Genomic DNA, 17,054 nt, shown 5'->3' with positions numbered 1-17,054 from the left:
ACACAGGCCAAGGTCCTCGACTGGATCAGAGCTGCATTCTGCTCGCAGAACAAGATCGCTCTGGCTGCTTGATGGAAATGAAGAGGCGGAGTAAAAAAAACTCCTCCGTAAGTTCAAACCTACAGTCATGCTGACAAAGGCTAGTTCAGAATGTTTGACCAAGGCAACAGGCACGAGGTGTGGGACAGAAGTAATAAATTCAGTCGCGAATGCAACTTGAAACAGACATTTAATGGCCTCAAAACGTCAACATGAGACACATCTAACTCAGTAGGTCAGCGCGCTGCTGTGTTATAACAACAATGGGTCTCACCACACTAAAGAGTCCCAGAACATTAATGTCTATAATGATATAATGTGCTGTGAAAGCTTCAACGTCATAACAATAAAACTTAAGGGCTCAGTGTGTTACAAAAGTACTAAACAGCATATTTCAACAATGTGGATGGAAATCTCCATTCTATTCAAAATCCAGTGCATTTGTGAGTGTTTGTGTGTGTTAAGCCTGAGTGATGATGTGTTGCAGTCTCTTTTAGAGGCTCTGCGTGTCACTGGACAATAGTCCTGGTTTGGCTGGGTCTCTGATCCCTGTAGTGTTCTCTCATAATAAACACAAACAGATACATTCCTCTGCGCTCCAGCGGTGGATTAATCTGTAAAGCCCAGGCCATACCTCAGGACTTACCTCAGGACTTAACTAATCTGCAGAGTTATGTGTTTTGTCACTTCCAGGACCAAACAGCTGATTGCTTTATTTGTCAAATTCAGGGCTCCTGTCAAACCCACACTGTCCTTCTTTACTGCCTTTTGTCCCTGCTGAGTCAGAACTGACTCTCAGACACCTTTGACTCTTTTCCATTGCTGGCCAGAGTGTGTGTGTCTCTGGGGAGAGTGTTTTCTGTGTCCTGGGTCTCAGTGTCGCTGCGGGGGATACTCTCAGGCCGGGAGCCCGACCCTTTGCCTCCCATGGTCAAGCTTTTCTGGAAGCTCTCTGAGGTGAAGTAGTAGACCACAGGGTCCAGGCAGCAGTTGAGGCTGGCCAGGCACAGAGTGATGGGGTAAAGAGTTCGGGCAAAGCGCTCCACCGCGCAGTTAGCCAGGGCCTGGGTCCGCACCAGGGCGTACAGGAAGAGGATGGAGTTGTAAGGGACAAAGCAGATGATGAAGATGCCCAGATGGACCAAAATCATCCGCAGGACACGTTTCTTGCTGTCGCAGCCATGACCAACAGTCATCGGACGCCGCAGCGTCCGCAGAACAAGCAAGGAGCATACCAAGTTGGCCAGGAGGGGGAGAAGGAAGCCCACAACCTGGAAATCAATAAGAAGCATAAAAAAATAAAGTAGAACATCACTGCTATGTCTCTGGTTGGCTTAATAAAAAAATAAAATGTTGGGCACCGAATTCAATACTTTTTAGGCACCGACCGAATTGCCTTTAAAGTATTGAGTATCGAAAAATGCCTCTATGCCACTCAATACCCAATTTCAATATCCAAGGAGTAAATCTCATCAGCATCAGTGAGCCAATAAGCATGAAGCATGCTTCTACCGAGATCTAATAATGTCTGTGATTGGCTGTCTAACGTTGCACATAGTCGGAGCTGAAAAATAAATAAAAAGATTAATGTGTAATTTCTTTTTGTTTTATAAAGTTGGTATGGAAAAAAGTATTGTAAATGAACTATTGAATATTTTTTAACGATACACAGCCCATATGTGAATATGTGTCCATGTGCCTATCAGAGCCTGTCTCTCCTCACTCACCTCGATGAAAATGGTGATTTTGGACAGGTAGGTCCTCCAGGTGCTCTTGGAGAAGCCCTCAAAGCAAGTGGTGGCTCTGTTTGTGCTGTTAATGGTGGAGAAGAAGGTCACTGATATCCCTCCTCCTACGATGGTCAGCCACACGGCGGCACACACCAGCGCCGCGTTCCTGCGCGTGCGGATGGAGCGGGAGCGGAACGGGTAGACTATCGCCAGGAAGCGGTCCACGCTGATGCAGGTGAGGAAGAGCATGCTGCCGTAGATGTTGGTGATGAAGGCTGTTCCTGAGACCTTACACAGTCCATCTCCAAATGGCCAATGGCGGTTAACATTGTAGAAGACCTTGAACGGCAGCGTGAAAACAAACACCAGATCGGATAGCGCTAAATTAGTCATAAACATTGTGGTCTCGTTGCGCATCTTCATCCGGAAGCAGAACACAAAGAGGGCGGCGCAGTTGGTGGTCAGGCCTAAGACAAAGACCATGCTGTAAACCACCGAATACAAGTTGTACTTGAAGGAGTCGTCAATGCCGCATTCCTCCATTCCGGTCTCGTTGAGCACCAGGCTAGCCATGGTGGCAGCTTTAAGAGGGAGGCTGCTCCACAGAAACAGGGTACGCCAAAGCCGTCAGGAAAGGGGGGAGTCGCGGCAGATATCTGGGGACCGGAGGTTTCAGCAGGGGATCCACCCGTCAAGTCTCCTCCAAGTCATCGTGGACGTTCAGACACACAAATGGAGGCCGGGACAGTCAGGATGCACGGCTGCGGGGATGGTCAGTCATCCTGTGGAGAGAGAAGGAAAAGCACACGGTCACTTCCTCGCTATAAAAGTTACAGCCCGAGAAGTAAACAACTCCAGTTCCCCATAAGATGAAGCATATTGTAAAATGTGTACGCCTTTAGCCATTACATCATGCACATTTGTATGTTTAGTGTATATAAACGTATAGAAGGCAGACATTTATTCCACGTTACACTGAATCTCGAATGTACAGCGAACGATTGCATATAGATAGGAATTTTTCTGATAAGACATCTGGCCAACATGCAAACACCTCCATTTTTTTCCCCATACAATTAATACTACCGTCACATATTTTTTATAACATTTATCAATGTGTCTGACAGCAAAGTAAAGCAGTATACATTTAAAATAATTCGCAGAGAAAGAAAAAAACATTTTAAATGTTTAAAAATCTACTTTCTAACTTGCATTTAGTCAATTTTGCCATGGCTGTAACATTCAGTTTATTTGCATGTTAGTCAGCATGTGTATGCCTTTATGCCATTCTTGTCTTATCTGTCAGTATAAATAAAGTCTCATTCGTCCACAGGGTTTCAGTTCACATGGCAGTGTGGCATGCGGCACTCAGGCTGTCATCAGGACTGTGAGAGGTAAATGGCTGCCAGAGACAGAAACGTGTACTGTAGATTAGGAGGTTAGACATACTTCCCTTCAGCCGATGTAAAAGAGACCAGTGTCAAATCCCCTTCCAACTGCAAAAGTTCAGAAAGTATCTAAGGCTGAGCTCCAACTGGAGGAAGTAAATAACTCTGCTGCTCCCACCATCACACAGCAGTGTTGTCATGATATACAATAGTTTTGTTGTCAAACATGAACAATTGAAATGATTTGACATGTAAAAGACAATGCGTTTTCTAGTCATTCACTCAAATCGAAATATTTGGGTCGGAACAGGAACTAGATTGTTGGGAATGTGTTGACTTTGAGTTATCTCTATCGTAGTGCGCTGTGTTCTATTAACACACTTGATATTCTACATCCACATTCAACTTTTTTTGTACTGCGGAAGTGATGACCAAAGAGTTATTGATCATGTCAGAAAATTGCACGTTATGTTTTGTTTTGTAAGACAAATAACACAATATAATAACAAATGACACAATATGTAACACACTAACTAAGTGATTGCAGATTTGAGTTTTTGTTCAAACCTTACACGTACAGAGGCATTAATCAGCACAACTACACTGTTTCAGTGTAGAAGCCACACATTATCTCATTGCGCCTACTCTGCAACTGCAACACTGTACATTTTCACAAACACTCTCTTAGTAGTTTTTTGCTGGCAAATAAATGTTGTGAACTGAACCACGAAGACATGTGCCCAACAACTGGTGTGGAGTATTGGACTGAATCGCTGAACATATAAGTGACTCAGCCAAAACAAAAGCAGAGGTAACTTCACGTCTCTCTCAATTAGAGCTGGGCAATATACTGATATTATATACTGATATTATATCGATATGAGACCAGATATTGTCTTAGATTTTGGATATCGTAATATGGCATAAGTGTTGTCTTTTCCTGGTTTTAAAGGCTGCATTCCAGTAAAGTGATGTAATTTTCTGAAGTTACCAGACTGTTGTAACTGTTCTATTATTTGCCTTTACCCACTTAGTCATTATATCCACATTACTGATGATTATTTATCTAAAATCTCATTGTGTAAATATTTTGTTAAAGCACCAATAGTCAACACAACAATATCGTTGCGGGATCGATATCGAGGTATTTGGTCAAATATATTGTGATATTTGATTTTGTCCATATCGCCCAGCCCTACTCTCAATCTAAAAAGGAAACTCCACCACATCTATTTCACTTCACTAGTCAGGACAAGTACTGTGCAGCACATAAAACAGTTGTATAATGTTTTCTGTGGCTCTGGCTAGAGGTTTCTAACCTGACTCCGCCAGATGGATTGCTTCGCATTTGCTCGGCATATCCATCTGGGAACTTTCCGTTGGAGAACTTTTGGGAAGGGGCGGAAATACTGGTTAGCTGATTGGATGAACCATCTGTCTATCACCTATGTTGGTGATAGACGGGCCAAATCAACCAATCAGATCCACGAAGCGTATGAAAATACAACCACAAGCCCGCCCCTGCTGCTGCAGGCAAAGCATAGCTCGTTAGCTCAGCATGCAAGCAACATGTCGGTAAAGGAGATTTGCCGTTTGTGTAACGAGAATTTAGGAATAAAAGACACCATTTCAGGTTCCAGGACCATATTCCAAAAGAAGGATCCAAGAGAAAAAAAGCATTAGCGAGCGGCTAACAGAATTAGGGCTACCGCTGTCTGAAAATACTGGTTAGCTGATTGGATAAACCATCTGTCTATCACCACCTAACCCACCTCAAAACCAACGCTGATTGGCCCGGTCGGTTGGCTAACGGCTCCAAATTTTCTCTGCCTCAAGATGCCAGACTGATCTGCGAGTGGAAAACTGGAGCTCGCGAGATCAGGACGCTCTCACGAGGCTAAGAGGTTTCCAAAATCTGAAAAAAAATAACCCTCATAATGTTATGTCTTGCCTTGGAATAAGGGGCTACAAATTGTGTCTTAAAAACTAAAGATGTCGAGTTTGAAAGATTGGGCAGGGTCACCCGGCAGGGAGACGGTCTGATGAAAGTCTATCAAGGAAATCCAACACTTGTGGAGCTTGACCTCTGTTACGGACTACAAAACTCTCAGCCTCTGCTGTGTTGATTGTGACAATCCTTCTTTATCTTTCTTTCAAAATCTCTCTCCAAAGTCCTCCAACTTTATGGGAGTGCAAATCTAAATGGCTACAGCACCCGATTTAACAAGCCAAACTGGCATCATCTTGTGTTATGCAACAGTGAGGTGGTCAGCCTATAGGCCTACTGGCATCCAGTGGAAAAATCCTGAGTGTCTCTGGAAAGATCGGTCTTTTCACCACACACACAACACAAACACACACAAAGGCAACTCTGTGAGTGTAAGCAGTCCATCAGTCCTGTCCTGTGCCAGCTGCAATGTGACATCTTTACTGCGTTTTCACACGACTCCCAGAAAGCCTCCACTGGCCCTCACAATACCCTCACTGTACCCATCTGCACCAAACACACACTTACATATTCACAAGTCTCCACACGTGCATACACAAGCAGGCAAACACTTACAAACTACATGTGCCAGTCCTCTCACACACACACACACACACACACACACACACACACACACACACACACACACAGTAGAGTTCTGTGTACTGTGGCTCAGTCCCAGGACCTCTGACAGTGCCGGCTTCATATTCAGCTGATGTTGTTTCTGAAGGAAGCCAACTCTATAGAACATTGCATTTGGCTGCTACGTTTATGTGTAAGAGACAGGCACCACCTCTACTTCAGATCTGTAGCAGAGACACATTTAAAGCATGTTGTGGATTTCTAGGAGTCCTGTGGTGGGGATTTCAGACCTGTGTGTGTGTGTGTGTGTGTGTGTGTGTTTGTTTGTGTGTGCGTGTGGATTTCATGTACAGGTCGTGGACAGCTGCACAGTTAAAGGGTTTCCCCCCGCAGTCGGCCGCGGCAGTGACAGAATTGGGCCTCTGGGACCCGCTGATCTGAACAGATCGAGTTCAGGCTCAGCTCAGATCCAGCTGTTCCTTTCTCTCACATGGCGGGAGGAAGAAGGCAGGGAGAGTTGAAGGTGGAGGACAACCAGGCGTGCAGTGTTAGAGAGAACATCTTCGATGCTTACAGCCAGTAGAGCTAATGAAGTTAGTTTTTAGGTTTATGTGTTTTAATCAGAAAGGTCTTGTTAGAATGATGTCTCAAGTTACATCACACTCCACCAATATCATGATGAATATGCAGTCCTCCAAATGCTTCTTTATAACGTTTATATGTTCAACTGTTGGTCCATTAACCCAATAGTTTTTGATGAGACTGTGGAGAAAAATGAGGTGCTGTCTAGATTGGCATTCAATCAGCACCTAAATGTTGAGGCTAACTGCAATTGAGTGGTGGAACGTAACTAAGTACATTAACTCAAGTACTGTACTTTATGTTGTGGTATTCCAACTTTCACTTAAAGAAAGTCAAATTTCTTCCACCACTGCTGCAATTTAGAGTGATGTTGTAGTTTGCATGAGCCTATTGAAAATTGGGTAACACTTTACTTGAAGGTATCTACATAAGAGTGACATGACACAGTCATAAACACATGACACATAAGTCATGACACATGAACTCTAACCCTAACCCTAACCATAACTTGTCATGACAAAAACCGAAGGACACGACTTACTAAAAGAAGCGTTATGTCATAAACGTTATGACTTCTTTATAATGTCTATGACACGTTCAGGACAGAGTCATGTCACTCTTATGTAGATACCTTCAAGTAAAGTGTAACTGAAAATTGTTCTGTGCCCCTAAACACATGAGTTAAGCCTTGTGATGCATATTAAATCTACCATATCCCTTATAATCAATCCTTGCATACAACAAAGTTCAGTGCACAGAGTGTGTAGTGAATTGCATTAGCCTGTATTAAAAGGTGTGTGTGTACTTACACCACAACAGTGCAAAGCCTTGTCCTACAAAGTAACGTAACATCTAAGCTAGCTGCATTTCGTCACCTCGGATTTTGTGGTTAAACCAGTCGGCTAACGTTACATTAAATTTATTATGTGCAAACAGCAACTCAAAGTTTTTTCTCAGCTAATGACAAAAAAAAAAAAAAAAAATTGTCAACTCTACACAAAAAGAGTTATTGTCTGAAGATAAAGCAGACTAGAATTACTGGCAGCTGAATGGAGGGTGACAGCTCACCTCTGGTCACTGATGTCTGTCTGGCAGCAGTGCAGCGGCGCAGCTGTCAGAAGAAAAACTCCATACTTCTTCTCCCAAACGTGTTGGTGCTGCTCGGTCTGTTTGGCTCGTGGTTTCCGACCGTCCCGAATCAAATAGTACCAAACAAGCACGGAGAAGTCATGGAAGCGCTTTGAAGCTAATTAGCGACAACAAACACTGCGGGTGTGAGTTCTTCAATTAATGCCGACGACTCGCTCCGTCCGCCTGCTAGGAATGGGACAACATCACCGTCCACCGCGCCTGCTCACCCGGCTGGTGGGGGCTGTGCGCGAGGCGTGATGCGCCGTGTACGTGGAGAGCTGCTTGCACGGCCACAGGAAACGAGACAATAGCACCTCGGCTGGGCGGTAGGGAGAGGGAGGAGGGGAGTGTGAAGAAGGAGTAAAGGACGGGGTGGGGGGGGCACGGGCTAGTGTCATCACCTCACATGTTTATTAAAACCAGAAATACAATTTTTTCCCCCTTTATTTCAGAGTGACAGTGGATAGACAAGAAAGGTGGGAGAGATATGGGGGATAACACGCAGCGAAGGGCCGCTGCAAAGGCCTCAGCCTAAATGGGGCGCACGCTCTGACTGGGTGAGCTAGAGGTCGCCCCCAGAATCACACTTTGATTATATAGGCCAGTGGTTACCAAAGTGGGGTTTGGGGAACCCCAGGGGTCCTTGAGGTGGTTCCAGGGGGTCTTTTTTCACTATTATTCATTATTATTACAAAAGTAACACAATGACAGAATGTATGACTATTTTGGTCACAGGTTTCATACATTTTCTGTAGTTAATAAAACATCTATAAGCAAAAGTCCTATCAGATAGTGGCTCCTGGGGGTCCGTGGTATAATTTAGAGGTCCTTGACGTAAAAAAGGTTTGGGAACCACGGATATAGGCTAATATACATGGCTGTTTTTTATTAACCTCACTGTAGATTGATGTGATAGACATTTCTGCTGTGTCATTGACCAGTGGTCGAAAGTAACTTTATCCATGTATTGCGCTATACTTGAGTATTTTCATTATATTACCTTCTAAAGCTTTAGTTACTAGTTTCTTTGCAGATTCAGATTTTACATGATCAACAACTACAATATGATGTATTGCTATAGATTATGTTACAACGCAGTGTATGAAGTAGCCTAGTTTCACCTCCACCAGTTTTAACATTAAAAAGTATGCTTATATAAAATATGCAAAAGTGAGCATAGCCTACTATTGTGGTATTTCTACTTTAGGATATTGTACTTTTTCTAGTCTAGAGGGTTCTTAAACTCCATTTGATCAATTAAAGTAGATTAAACTGAGATTAAGTGCTTGTTTACATCAGAGAATAACTGAACTTTTCATGGGAAGTCACTTGCATTAGACCATAATGTATGTATAAACATTAAAAATATTTATAATTTTGTATACCTGTAAAGTGAATTAAAGGAGAATGCAGTATAATTAAAGGTCAAAGTGGGTGTGACATCTTCTGAGTCTCACACCAACCACTGTGAACTGTGTGATGCCTCAGAATAACAGCACAATGCTATTTCGGCTGCTATTTTGGCTGATCAAAGTCCTGCCACACCATTGTTACACTACAATCTTCATGTCTGAGGCTACCAAAGGAGTTATTTTTAGCCAGGTGACAGGGCGGTGTTGGACCGATTCCCATTGTGTTCAGGCTGGCATGGAGCTGCGTGTGTGGGGGTGTGTGTGCGTGGGTGAGCCCAAGAGAGACAGATGCACTTGACAGAGGGGAAGTGGTCTTTGGGGGTAGCGTCTGGCAGGCTGACCACAGCACAATAGCAACAGGGAGGACAGGACATCCTGCTTACTGCATAGGCTGCCTGAAACAAACACACACACACACACACACACACACACACACACACACACACACACACACACACGTTTAACATGCACACACACCCACGCAAGCCATTACACAACCCCAGATGTCTTTGACCTCTGGATTGTTGGTGTTGAAGTGCATGTGTTAAAAGAAGTATGAGTCACACATTGTGATACAAACATGTTTCCTTAATGATGTTTCATAACATGATTCCTTTCCTTGATTTAGTCAGCTCAAATATGGTATTGCTTTATAATCATTTTCAAATATTTTGAAGGAGTTTCCTGTTAATTTGGAAAAGACAATTTTGGCAGCAGTGACCCACTAGAGCGGGGTCACTGCAGCTCTTAAGCTAGTGGCTCCCTGTGGCTTTGACAAAAAGGTATATGGAAGTGAATGTTTTTTTAACATTCTGAATTTCATTTAATATTTTGTAGGCCTAAAGTAATTCTTACATTCTTCATTTAGGCTACATAACATTTTAGTCACGTGAAATGTGCATCTTAGCCTACGTCTACAGGCTGGCGCATTAGCCATACCATTTAAATTTTGCCAAACCTTAATAGCAGTCTTGAGTTTCCATAGACTAGCCATGGATTCAAAATCTCAAAAAAAAAAAGACTTGAAGAATTTAACAGTGCTTCGACAGATTAATTTGCTTTCACCACCAACACTGCTGGTTTACCGCTATGCTAATCTGCAATGAGAAATTAGCAAACAACAAAAAAGTAATATTGAAAGACTTCCAAAGCCGTTCTAAGTAATGACAACAAAACTGTCGGCGTGTGCACATGATACAAGCCTTACATGCAGTTGCTAGTAGCCAAGGAGGACACGGAGGATTAAAAGAACATGATGGACTCTTCAGAGGAGGTCATTATCTTCACTTGAGTTTCTGCACGGGAAAGTCACCGGACGACACAATCTTCTGAACACAACCATACTGAGAAATCCAGAGAGAGTTGTGTGGAGCTGATAGTCTTAATTAGCTTTGTAGCAACTCATTTGGCAATTGCTTGATTGTAAGCTTTAACAAACAAAATTGGTAATATTGAGAAAATGAAATATATGCCCCTCTTCGCAAAGACAGGGCCATAAAAATGTCAATAAACTTCACCATACTCATAGGCTTCATCAAGCTCCAGAGCACACACGGAAAATACTGAGCACCCACGTGTGCCAGACTGCCAGTAGGCTACATTCACTTCAAATTAAACATTGCAGTTGGTGCTTAGTGGAGCATCTGTCATAGTGTGATTGGTTATGTTGCTGTCAGTCCCCTGCTCCATATCCTATCCACCAATCACAGCGTCTCTCGGATGAAAACGCCTCTTTAGTGACCCCCCTCCATACCCCCACTATACAGTGCGTGCATGTGCATTAGGTAATCAGAGTGAGACTAAAATGGACACATTTGTTATTAAAAAAGCAAAACCTAATGATGCAAGTGCATCGACATCCACCACCAGTGCAGAGAGTTCCACCAGTGCCCTGTCAGAAGCAGATAACAACAGGTGGCATTGATTCTTAATTTCCCACGAAGCTGATCGCGGTTACGTGTCAGTTAAATGATTCATCTCCAATCCTATCTTTATTTGTACGAATTGGCGCTGTCCTGAGTTGAAAGATACTTTACTACCTACTTTACTTTATTATTGAGTTAATAAGTCTGTGTGTTCGTGTCGGCCGCTGTCCATTTCCTAAGGTTCTGAAATGCAAACATTTAAAGGGCGTGCACCCGTGAGCACCCACAGAGGAAAACATAAATCGGCGCCTATGACCATACTAATGGATGTTCATTTAGATCTTTAAGTAATGTTTATAAGCTAATTTAGACTTAAATAGACTGTGTTATGTTCATTATAAGACTGACTTTAAATATGTTTTCCGGCTCCAGACAGATTATTTAAAAACATTTGGGACCAAAAATGGCTTTTGATAGTAAAGGTTACTGACCCCTGCACTGTCATAGGATTTCCTAAGATAAAAATAAAATTTTCATTTCATACCCCATAAAAAGGCCCCAGTATCATCATTTTCTATGGAACTGTTATTTTTTAGTATTAGTAGATGTTTTTGTAAAATGTGTACACATTTCTTGTGAGTTTTTGATGTTTCCTGCCAATAACAAATTCCTGGACTGAGAGTCTACAGCCATGCGGCTCATTGAGGCATAGCCTACTTGGACACAGTGATGCTTTAAGCTAAATGCTAACATCAGAATGCTAGCTTGCTCACAGTGACAAAGCTAACATGTCAATTGCTGCCTTCAACTGGGGTTGCCTTTACCAATGTCCAGGAGAACAGTCCATATGAACGCCACTCTCTTGTGGTATTCATGACATTGAAAGTGAACATTTTCTGAATGCTCCAACTAGTTTGCTGACATTTTAGGAAATGGCAGAGGAAGTACAGTACATTTTTTATATATTGTAATTGTTGTCCTACAGAGTTTTTCTTTGTAATTTGATGTCTAAGGAAAATGGTGATATTCCCGACAGCCTCATCTTTTTCCTCTGTCATCAAGCCTTTGCATTTCCTGCATTATGTTACCAACTCGCTAGCTAGCTAAATTGTTAGCCTTGGCGGCTTCAATGCTATCGGTAACAGTAATGTTGCCATTGCCTAGCATTTACTAGTTGGCACTAAACACAAAGTACAGCTGAGGCTGATGGGAATGTCATTAGTTTTGCAGGTATTTGGTATTGGACAAACTAGAATTTTGACCTGATAATGGAGCTAGATGAGAAGTTATGGGAAATTCTAACAATGGTAATTCATTCGATAGTTATACAAATATTTCAGTCTTGATCAGCACTTTTCCACTATCGTGGCTAAAAAACACTGTGGAACAAAGCATTCTCATGTCCATTTGTACAGTGGAGGACACCTTATTAAAAGGTGATGGGTGAACTTATGGTCGGTTGCCTGTGATGTACTGACAGTCAAAGCAGCCAACTGTGGCAGAAAAACACATCTAAAAGCAAAGACAGAGGAGCTAAAGCTGTGTTGCAATGTCATGATTGGATGAACCAGAATAAATGGTTTAAGTAAGGTTTGATTGGGTTGCAGAAAACACACACACACACACACACACACACACACACACACACACACACACACACACACACACACACACACACACACACACACACACACACACACACACCTCCCTCCTTATTCTCTGTGTTTGGTAACGGTAACTAAGCTGTGCTGCCCGGCCAAGGCTTTGTGAGTCACACCAACCAGAACAAAGAGCCCATTACCGCACTCCCCACTTCACCCTCTCTCTCTCCCTCCCTCCATCCATCCATCTCCTCTCTTCTTCGACCCCTGTGTCCTGCTCTCCTTTAATGCGATGATGAGTGTATATCCTTTGCTCTCCTCCCTTTGCCTTTGTCCATCCTCTCATTCATTGGCTCCAGAAGGGTTAGGGGCAGCCCCTTTGTGCCATACATACCTCTGCCCTAACAACAGAGTCGGACAAAAGCAAGGCAGTACAACACAGGCGTCTTGAGCTGTATGGCCTTTATGGACTAATATTAACATGACTGCAGTAGGGTGTCCTAAGTGTGTATGTGTTTACGTCTATAGCTGACCTTATCCCCTGTGAGCCAGCGTTCAGCCTGATAAGACACCAGCTCATCCACAGCAGAGCGGAGCCCGGATCAATGCTGCCGCGGAGGGAGACCACAGACACTGGGCAGCTCCAGCCGGAGATCGAGCAGCGGTTGTTTACCCCAAAGCGCTGATAGGTTCAGCATGAGCAGCCATGGATGAGCACTCGTTCACCAGACTGAGAGACGAGACAGACAGGCTGACCAGACTGACCCCGAACTGTGCAGACAGAGCCGCTGTTTGTCTCTGTGATATAATGGGCTGATGTACCTTGCCTCAGTGTATACTGTATATATATGGCAAAGAGTCTGCTGTAGGTTTGATGAATCATTTCCACACATGGTCTTCTTGGCAAGGCCAGTTTATTTGTATTGCTCCTTTCAACAACAATTGCTTTACATAATATATAATATAATATAATATAAAAGAACAATTTAAATAGGATTTCAGTAAATAAGATAATACAGATAAAAGAAGAAAAATGTCCATAAGAAATCTGCTTGCATTGGAAATATTTATTAAACAAAATGTCAACTCCACCTCCTTTCTCAAATGTAGATTTGCTCATAAAACTGAAGTTGGGAAGCGTTAATTCATAAGAACTACTACACGGCTGTTATAAACTTAAAATCAAAATTGTGCTGATAATTTAATCATTACTTAGAACTTATTTGTCTGCCAAAGATCAGATTTTTAATGAAGCTAAATTCAGTTAAAAGCTTTCTTTACAGATATAAAGTTTTATGTAGCAGGGCTGAAGACAGACTGTAGTTGACAAGGAATGAAAACCAAATTTGATCAATTTCAGCAATCAGTCTATAATGCATCCTGTTTCCTAACAGATTAACTAGATTTGATGATTGAATAAAGAGAAAGCTTGGGGGGTAATTGAATTGAGTTTAATTCTAATGTGCTTTATTGACAGCAGAGGTCTTGAGTCAAAGTCCTCCCAACATCCCCCCAAAAATCAAGTATTTCCTCGCTTTAATTATTAGCTAGCCTGGTTGACACCAGACCCTTCTCAGCTGTAACTGAGAGTGGGTCTGGGAAAGGTTCATTGACAGTTCATTTCCAGAGGGGCGTCACCAACGGACGCCACTCAAATGCCTCTGGGCGCATTGGATAGTCCTTCAACCAATCAGAGCAACGATCCGGGTGACGCTTTTCACATCCACTAAAAAATGTATGATTTTGGTTTTTGGTGTCGTCCCTCCAAACCATACTTTCTCCTTGCAGGTGTTGCGTATTGCAAACTTGTTATCTTCTGCACACGCGCTGAAGAATTCCCAAACGGCTGAAATGTTGCAGGTTAATTCACGACGTTCCCGACATGTGGGAGAATAGCGCGGACACGCGCTTCACACCGCGAGCGGGAACGCGCCACACACGCCGGTTTAGAGAAAGGAAAAACAGAGACTGTGCTGTGTGCATGCGTCTTTGAGAATTGTAAGTCGTATAACTTATGGTGTCAGTTAATTGTAGAGTTGACCGGCATGAAATCGGCATATGTCACACTGACCTGCAGTTCGCTGAGCACGTGAAGCACGGCTTCGGTAGCCGTCAAGTTGAATGTAAACGAAAAGCTGCTCGCCGTCGCTGCGCTATCGTCGTCACGTAAAGCCCGCCTCAGCGGTTGTGATTGGTGTAAAAACCGCCTCAGCAGTTGTGATTGGTGCCTCAATTTTGTGAACATTGGAAATGGGTTTGAATGGGCTCTTGCAGAGCAAATCTCAATTTTGCCGGAAGTTCGTCAGGGTTTACCCAGGCTAATTATTAGCAGTTCAATAATATATTTCTAGTTTCTAATTGAGATGTGATGACGGATTGCGCGGCCCCCTGTATCCGGGGTCTGAACGCGGCGTGTCCTGTAAAGCGCTGGACCGAGCTACAGCCTTGTGCTGCGGAGGCTGCCGGGTGCCACAGCTATCTAAGCGGCCAACACTCGCCAGCGCGTTTCTCCTCCCACTCTTGCTGTTCTGGATAAAAGAGATTGTTGTGGATACTGATTGTTCTGGATATTGGTACAGATTTTTCTGGAAACTGGTATAAAAAGTGTCTGGATGTATGGGACTGTTCTGGGCGCACAGAGCTGGTTTGGATCGATACGGCTAAGCGTTTGAACACCCAGACATTGACTTTGTAAATATTGGTATTAACTGTGTATATATTGCATGTGGGTTTTTGTCCTTCTTTTCCTTGTGTTGTTTTTGGTTTATTTTGTTTCTTTAATTATGCATGCTGGTTTGTTGATTTTGAATTGTGTTTTGTTTATTACTTTTCCAACATTCATTGTATGCTTTCTTCTAACTGAAAATCCTGTTATTTTAATATATAACATTTGAAAGAACCACAAAATAAAATTTGTATATTTTTATAAATATATTGTCTCTGACCCCTAATTTTGGATAAAAGGATCTGTGTGCTTTGAAGGTCTTGGGCCTATCCCAAGTGGCGTTGTCGGAAATTTTAGCTTCTTGAGCGTCATCGGCCACTCGCACTGCCACGTTAGCAAAAAAAACCTTTGTTCTTTCACAAATATGTGCTCATTCATGTGTAATTACTTGCAATTAATCAAATTATTCTCGTAAGCGTAGAATCTGACGTTCAGACTACACACGGGCGAGTCGCTCGAATGACTGCAGCCATGTAGCGCCTCCATCTTTAAAATACATTAGCCAAAGAGGGACATACCTCCGCATTTCACCCTCGTACACCTATTGGCACCGTGACAAATGCCAGCGTGAGATTACTCTCCAGGGAAGCGAAAAATCAAATTAAAATGACAACGCGACAGGCAAAGCAACAATACCAACGTTAATATTGGAGTGGCTAGAACAGCTGCGTGTAAACGATGGAGATAGTTAATTTGGGGTTTGGCCACCGTAGAAGGAGGGGCTAGAAAGTAATATTCAGTTGATTGTCATATACAATTTCACCACTAGATGGGAGAAATTCTTTACTAGCAGACATTCTGTTAATATAGATATTAAATAATGTATTCATTTTCAGTTATTTGTTCATTTTGTTGACTTAAAAATAGCCAGAAAAAATATTCATCACTTCAGTCTCCACAATGAAATCAACAAAGAAGAAATCAACTACTTTAAGGTTTCTTTTTATTATGTTATATTAAACTGAGATATGTGTATCATGATAAAGGACACTGGGATGGATGTGGGTGTATTTCTCATAATTAGACATAATCTGCAAACCATATTTAATAATTTCTCTCATATCTGGTGTTAATGAATAAGCTAAGTACTGTAGCTTTTTATAGTTTTCTCGTATGAAATCTTGTATTACATTTTCTTGGGTAAAATAGTGCATCTCATCACTGTATACTATACTGACTTGACCAAATCCAACAGAGGGGGCTAGGATTGCACATCAAAAGCCAGAGGACATACCATATTACTGAAACCATATTAATTAGCTTGGTGTAGTAGCTGAGTCCCTCCATCCTCTCCAGTCTTTTACACTTTGTCAAGGGCTCTGTATTGAATATGTCAAAAGCAGACTCAGTTGCTCTGTCCTTCCCTCTGTTGGACACAGCTCACACTAAAATTATGAATAACATAAGTAAAGTAAAGCTGCCCACAATAACTCTGTATTAGAAGTTGTTCTCCTCCTCGGTGTCAGAGCAGACGTTTCTTTTAGCCGTAACTGTGGTGTGTGATGTGGTTATGTCAAAGGTTTCCTCATAAATGCAAACAGTTTACTCACAGGATGTACAACTTTGATCTTTTATATCATCAGAGACACATTTGTTTAATGCAAGGATGATTACAGTGGCTGAAATCTGAGCTCCAACCACCATGTGCCTGGGTACTGTCTTCAAGTCTTAAGCCCTGTTTTTGTGGCTTCTGTCTTATCAGCATCGTTTGACTCTTAAAAGCAGAAAATTGCTTTTGTGTGCGTATTATCTGATCAGTAGCTAGCTAAGTAACTGAGTGGATAGATGCAACTGTTTCCATTTATGGAAAGAAAAACAAATCTTTTTTACTTTTTATTGTGCCAATGATATGGTGCCAAAAAATGTAAACAGACATATGTGAATTATTGGGCAGCAAGGGGCACATGATTATGCAAACAGAACACATCTTGAAACACAAATTAGAGGCTGCAAAGAGCAACATTAAATTACTTAATATGTTGTCTTGTGCTCTTTTATTTTGCAAACATTGG

At 42.3% G+C, this 17,054-nt stretch overlaps 1 protein-coding gene across 2 annotated transcripts; it reads right to left on the bottom strand.

Annotated features, from left to right (window-relative positions):
- Positions 1–205: 205 nt before the first annotated feature.
- On the bottom strand, positions 206–14,431 carry lpar4 (lysophosphatidic acid receptor 4). Of its 2 annotated transcripts, none has more exons than XM_028589521.1 (3): positions 14,389–14,431; positions 1,767–2,551; positions 206–1,310 (listed from the first exon to the last, which is right to left on the bottom strand). In XM_028589521.1, the coding sequence occupies exons 2-3, from the start codon at positions 2,340–2,342 to the stop codon at positions 822–824; spliced, it is 1,065 nt and encodes a 354-aa protein (XP_028445322.1). In that variant the 5' UTR covers positions 2,343–2,551; positions 14,389–14,431; the 3' UTR covers positions 206–821. The 2 variants fall into 2 exon arrangements, with proteins under 2 accessions (XP_028445322.1, XP_028445321.1); XM_028589520.1 differs by lacking the exon at positions 14,389–14,431 and adding an exon at positions 7,377–7,752.
- Between the last annotated feature and the right edge of the window lie 2,623 nt (positions 14,432–17,054).

Source organism: Perca flavescens, chromosome 10 (genome assembly GCF_004354835.1).
Source record: "Perca flavescens isolate YP-PL-M2 chromosome 10, PFLA_1.0, whole genome shotgun sequence".
NCBI lineage: Eukaryota > Metazoa > Chordata > Actinopteri > Perciformes > Percidae > Perca > Perca flavescens.
This window is presented reverse-complemented; position numbering and strand designations above follow the sequence as displayed.

What these genes read in the sequence shown, in the direction of transcription:
- lpar4 (XM_028589521.1), bottom strand. Translation starts at nt 2,342, where the DNA reads ATGGCTAGCCTGGTGCTCAACGAGACCGGAATGGAGGAATGCGGCATT. An exon ending in AAATCACCATTTTCATCGAG is followed by an intron (nt 1,311 to 1,766) that starts GTGAGTGAGGAG and finishes ATTGATTTCCAG; the next exon opens with GTTGTGGGCTTCCTTCTCCC.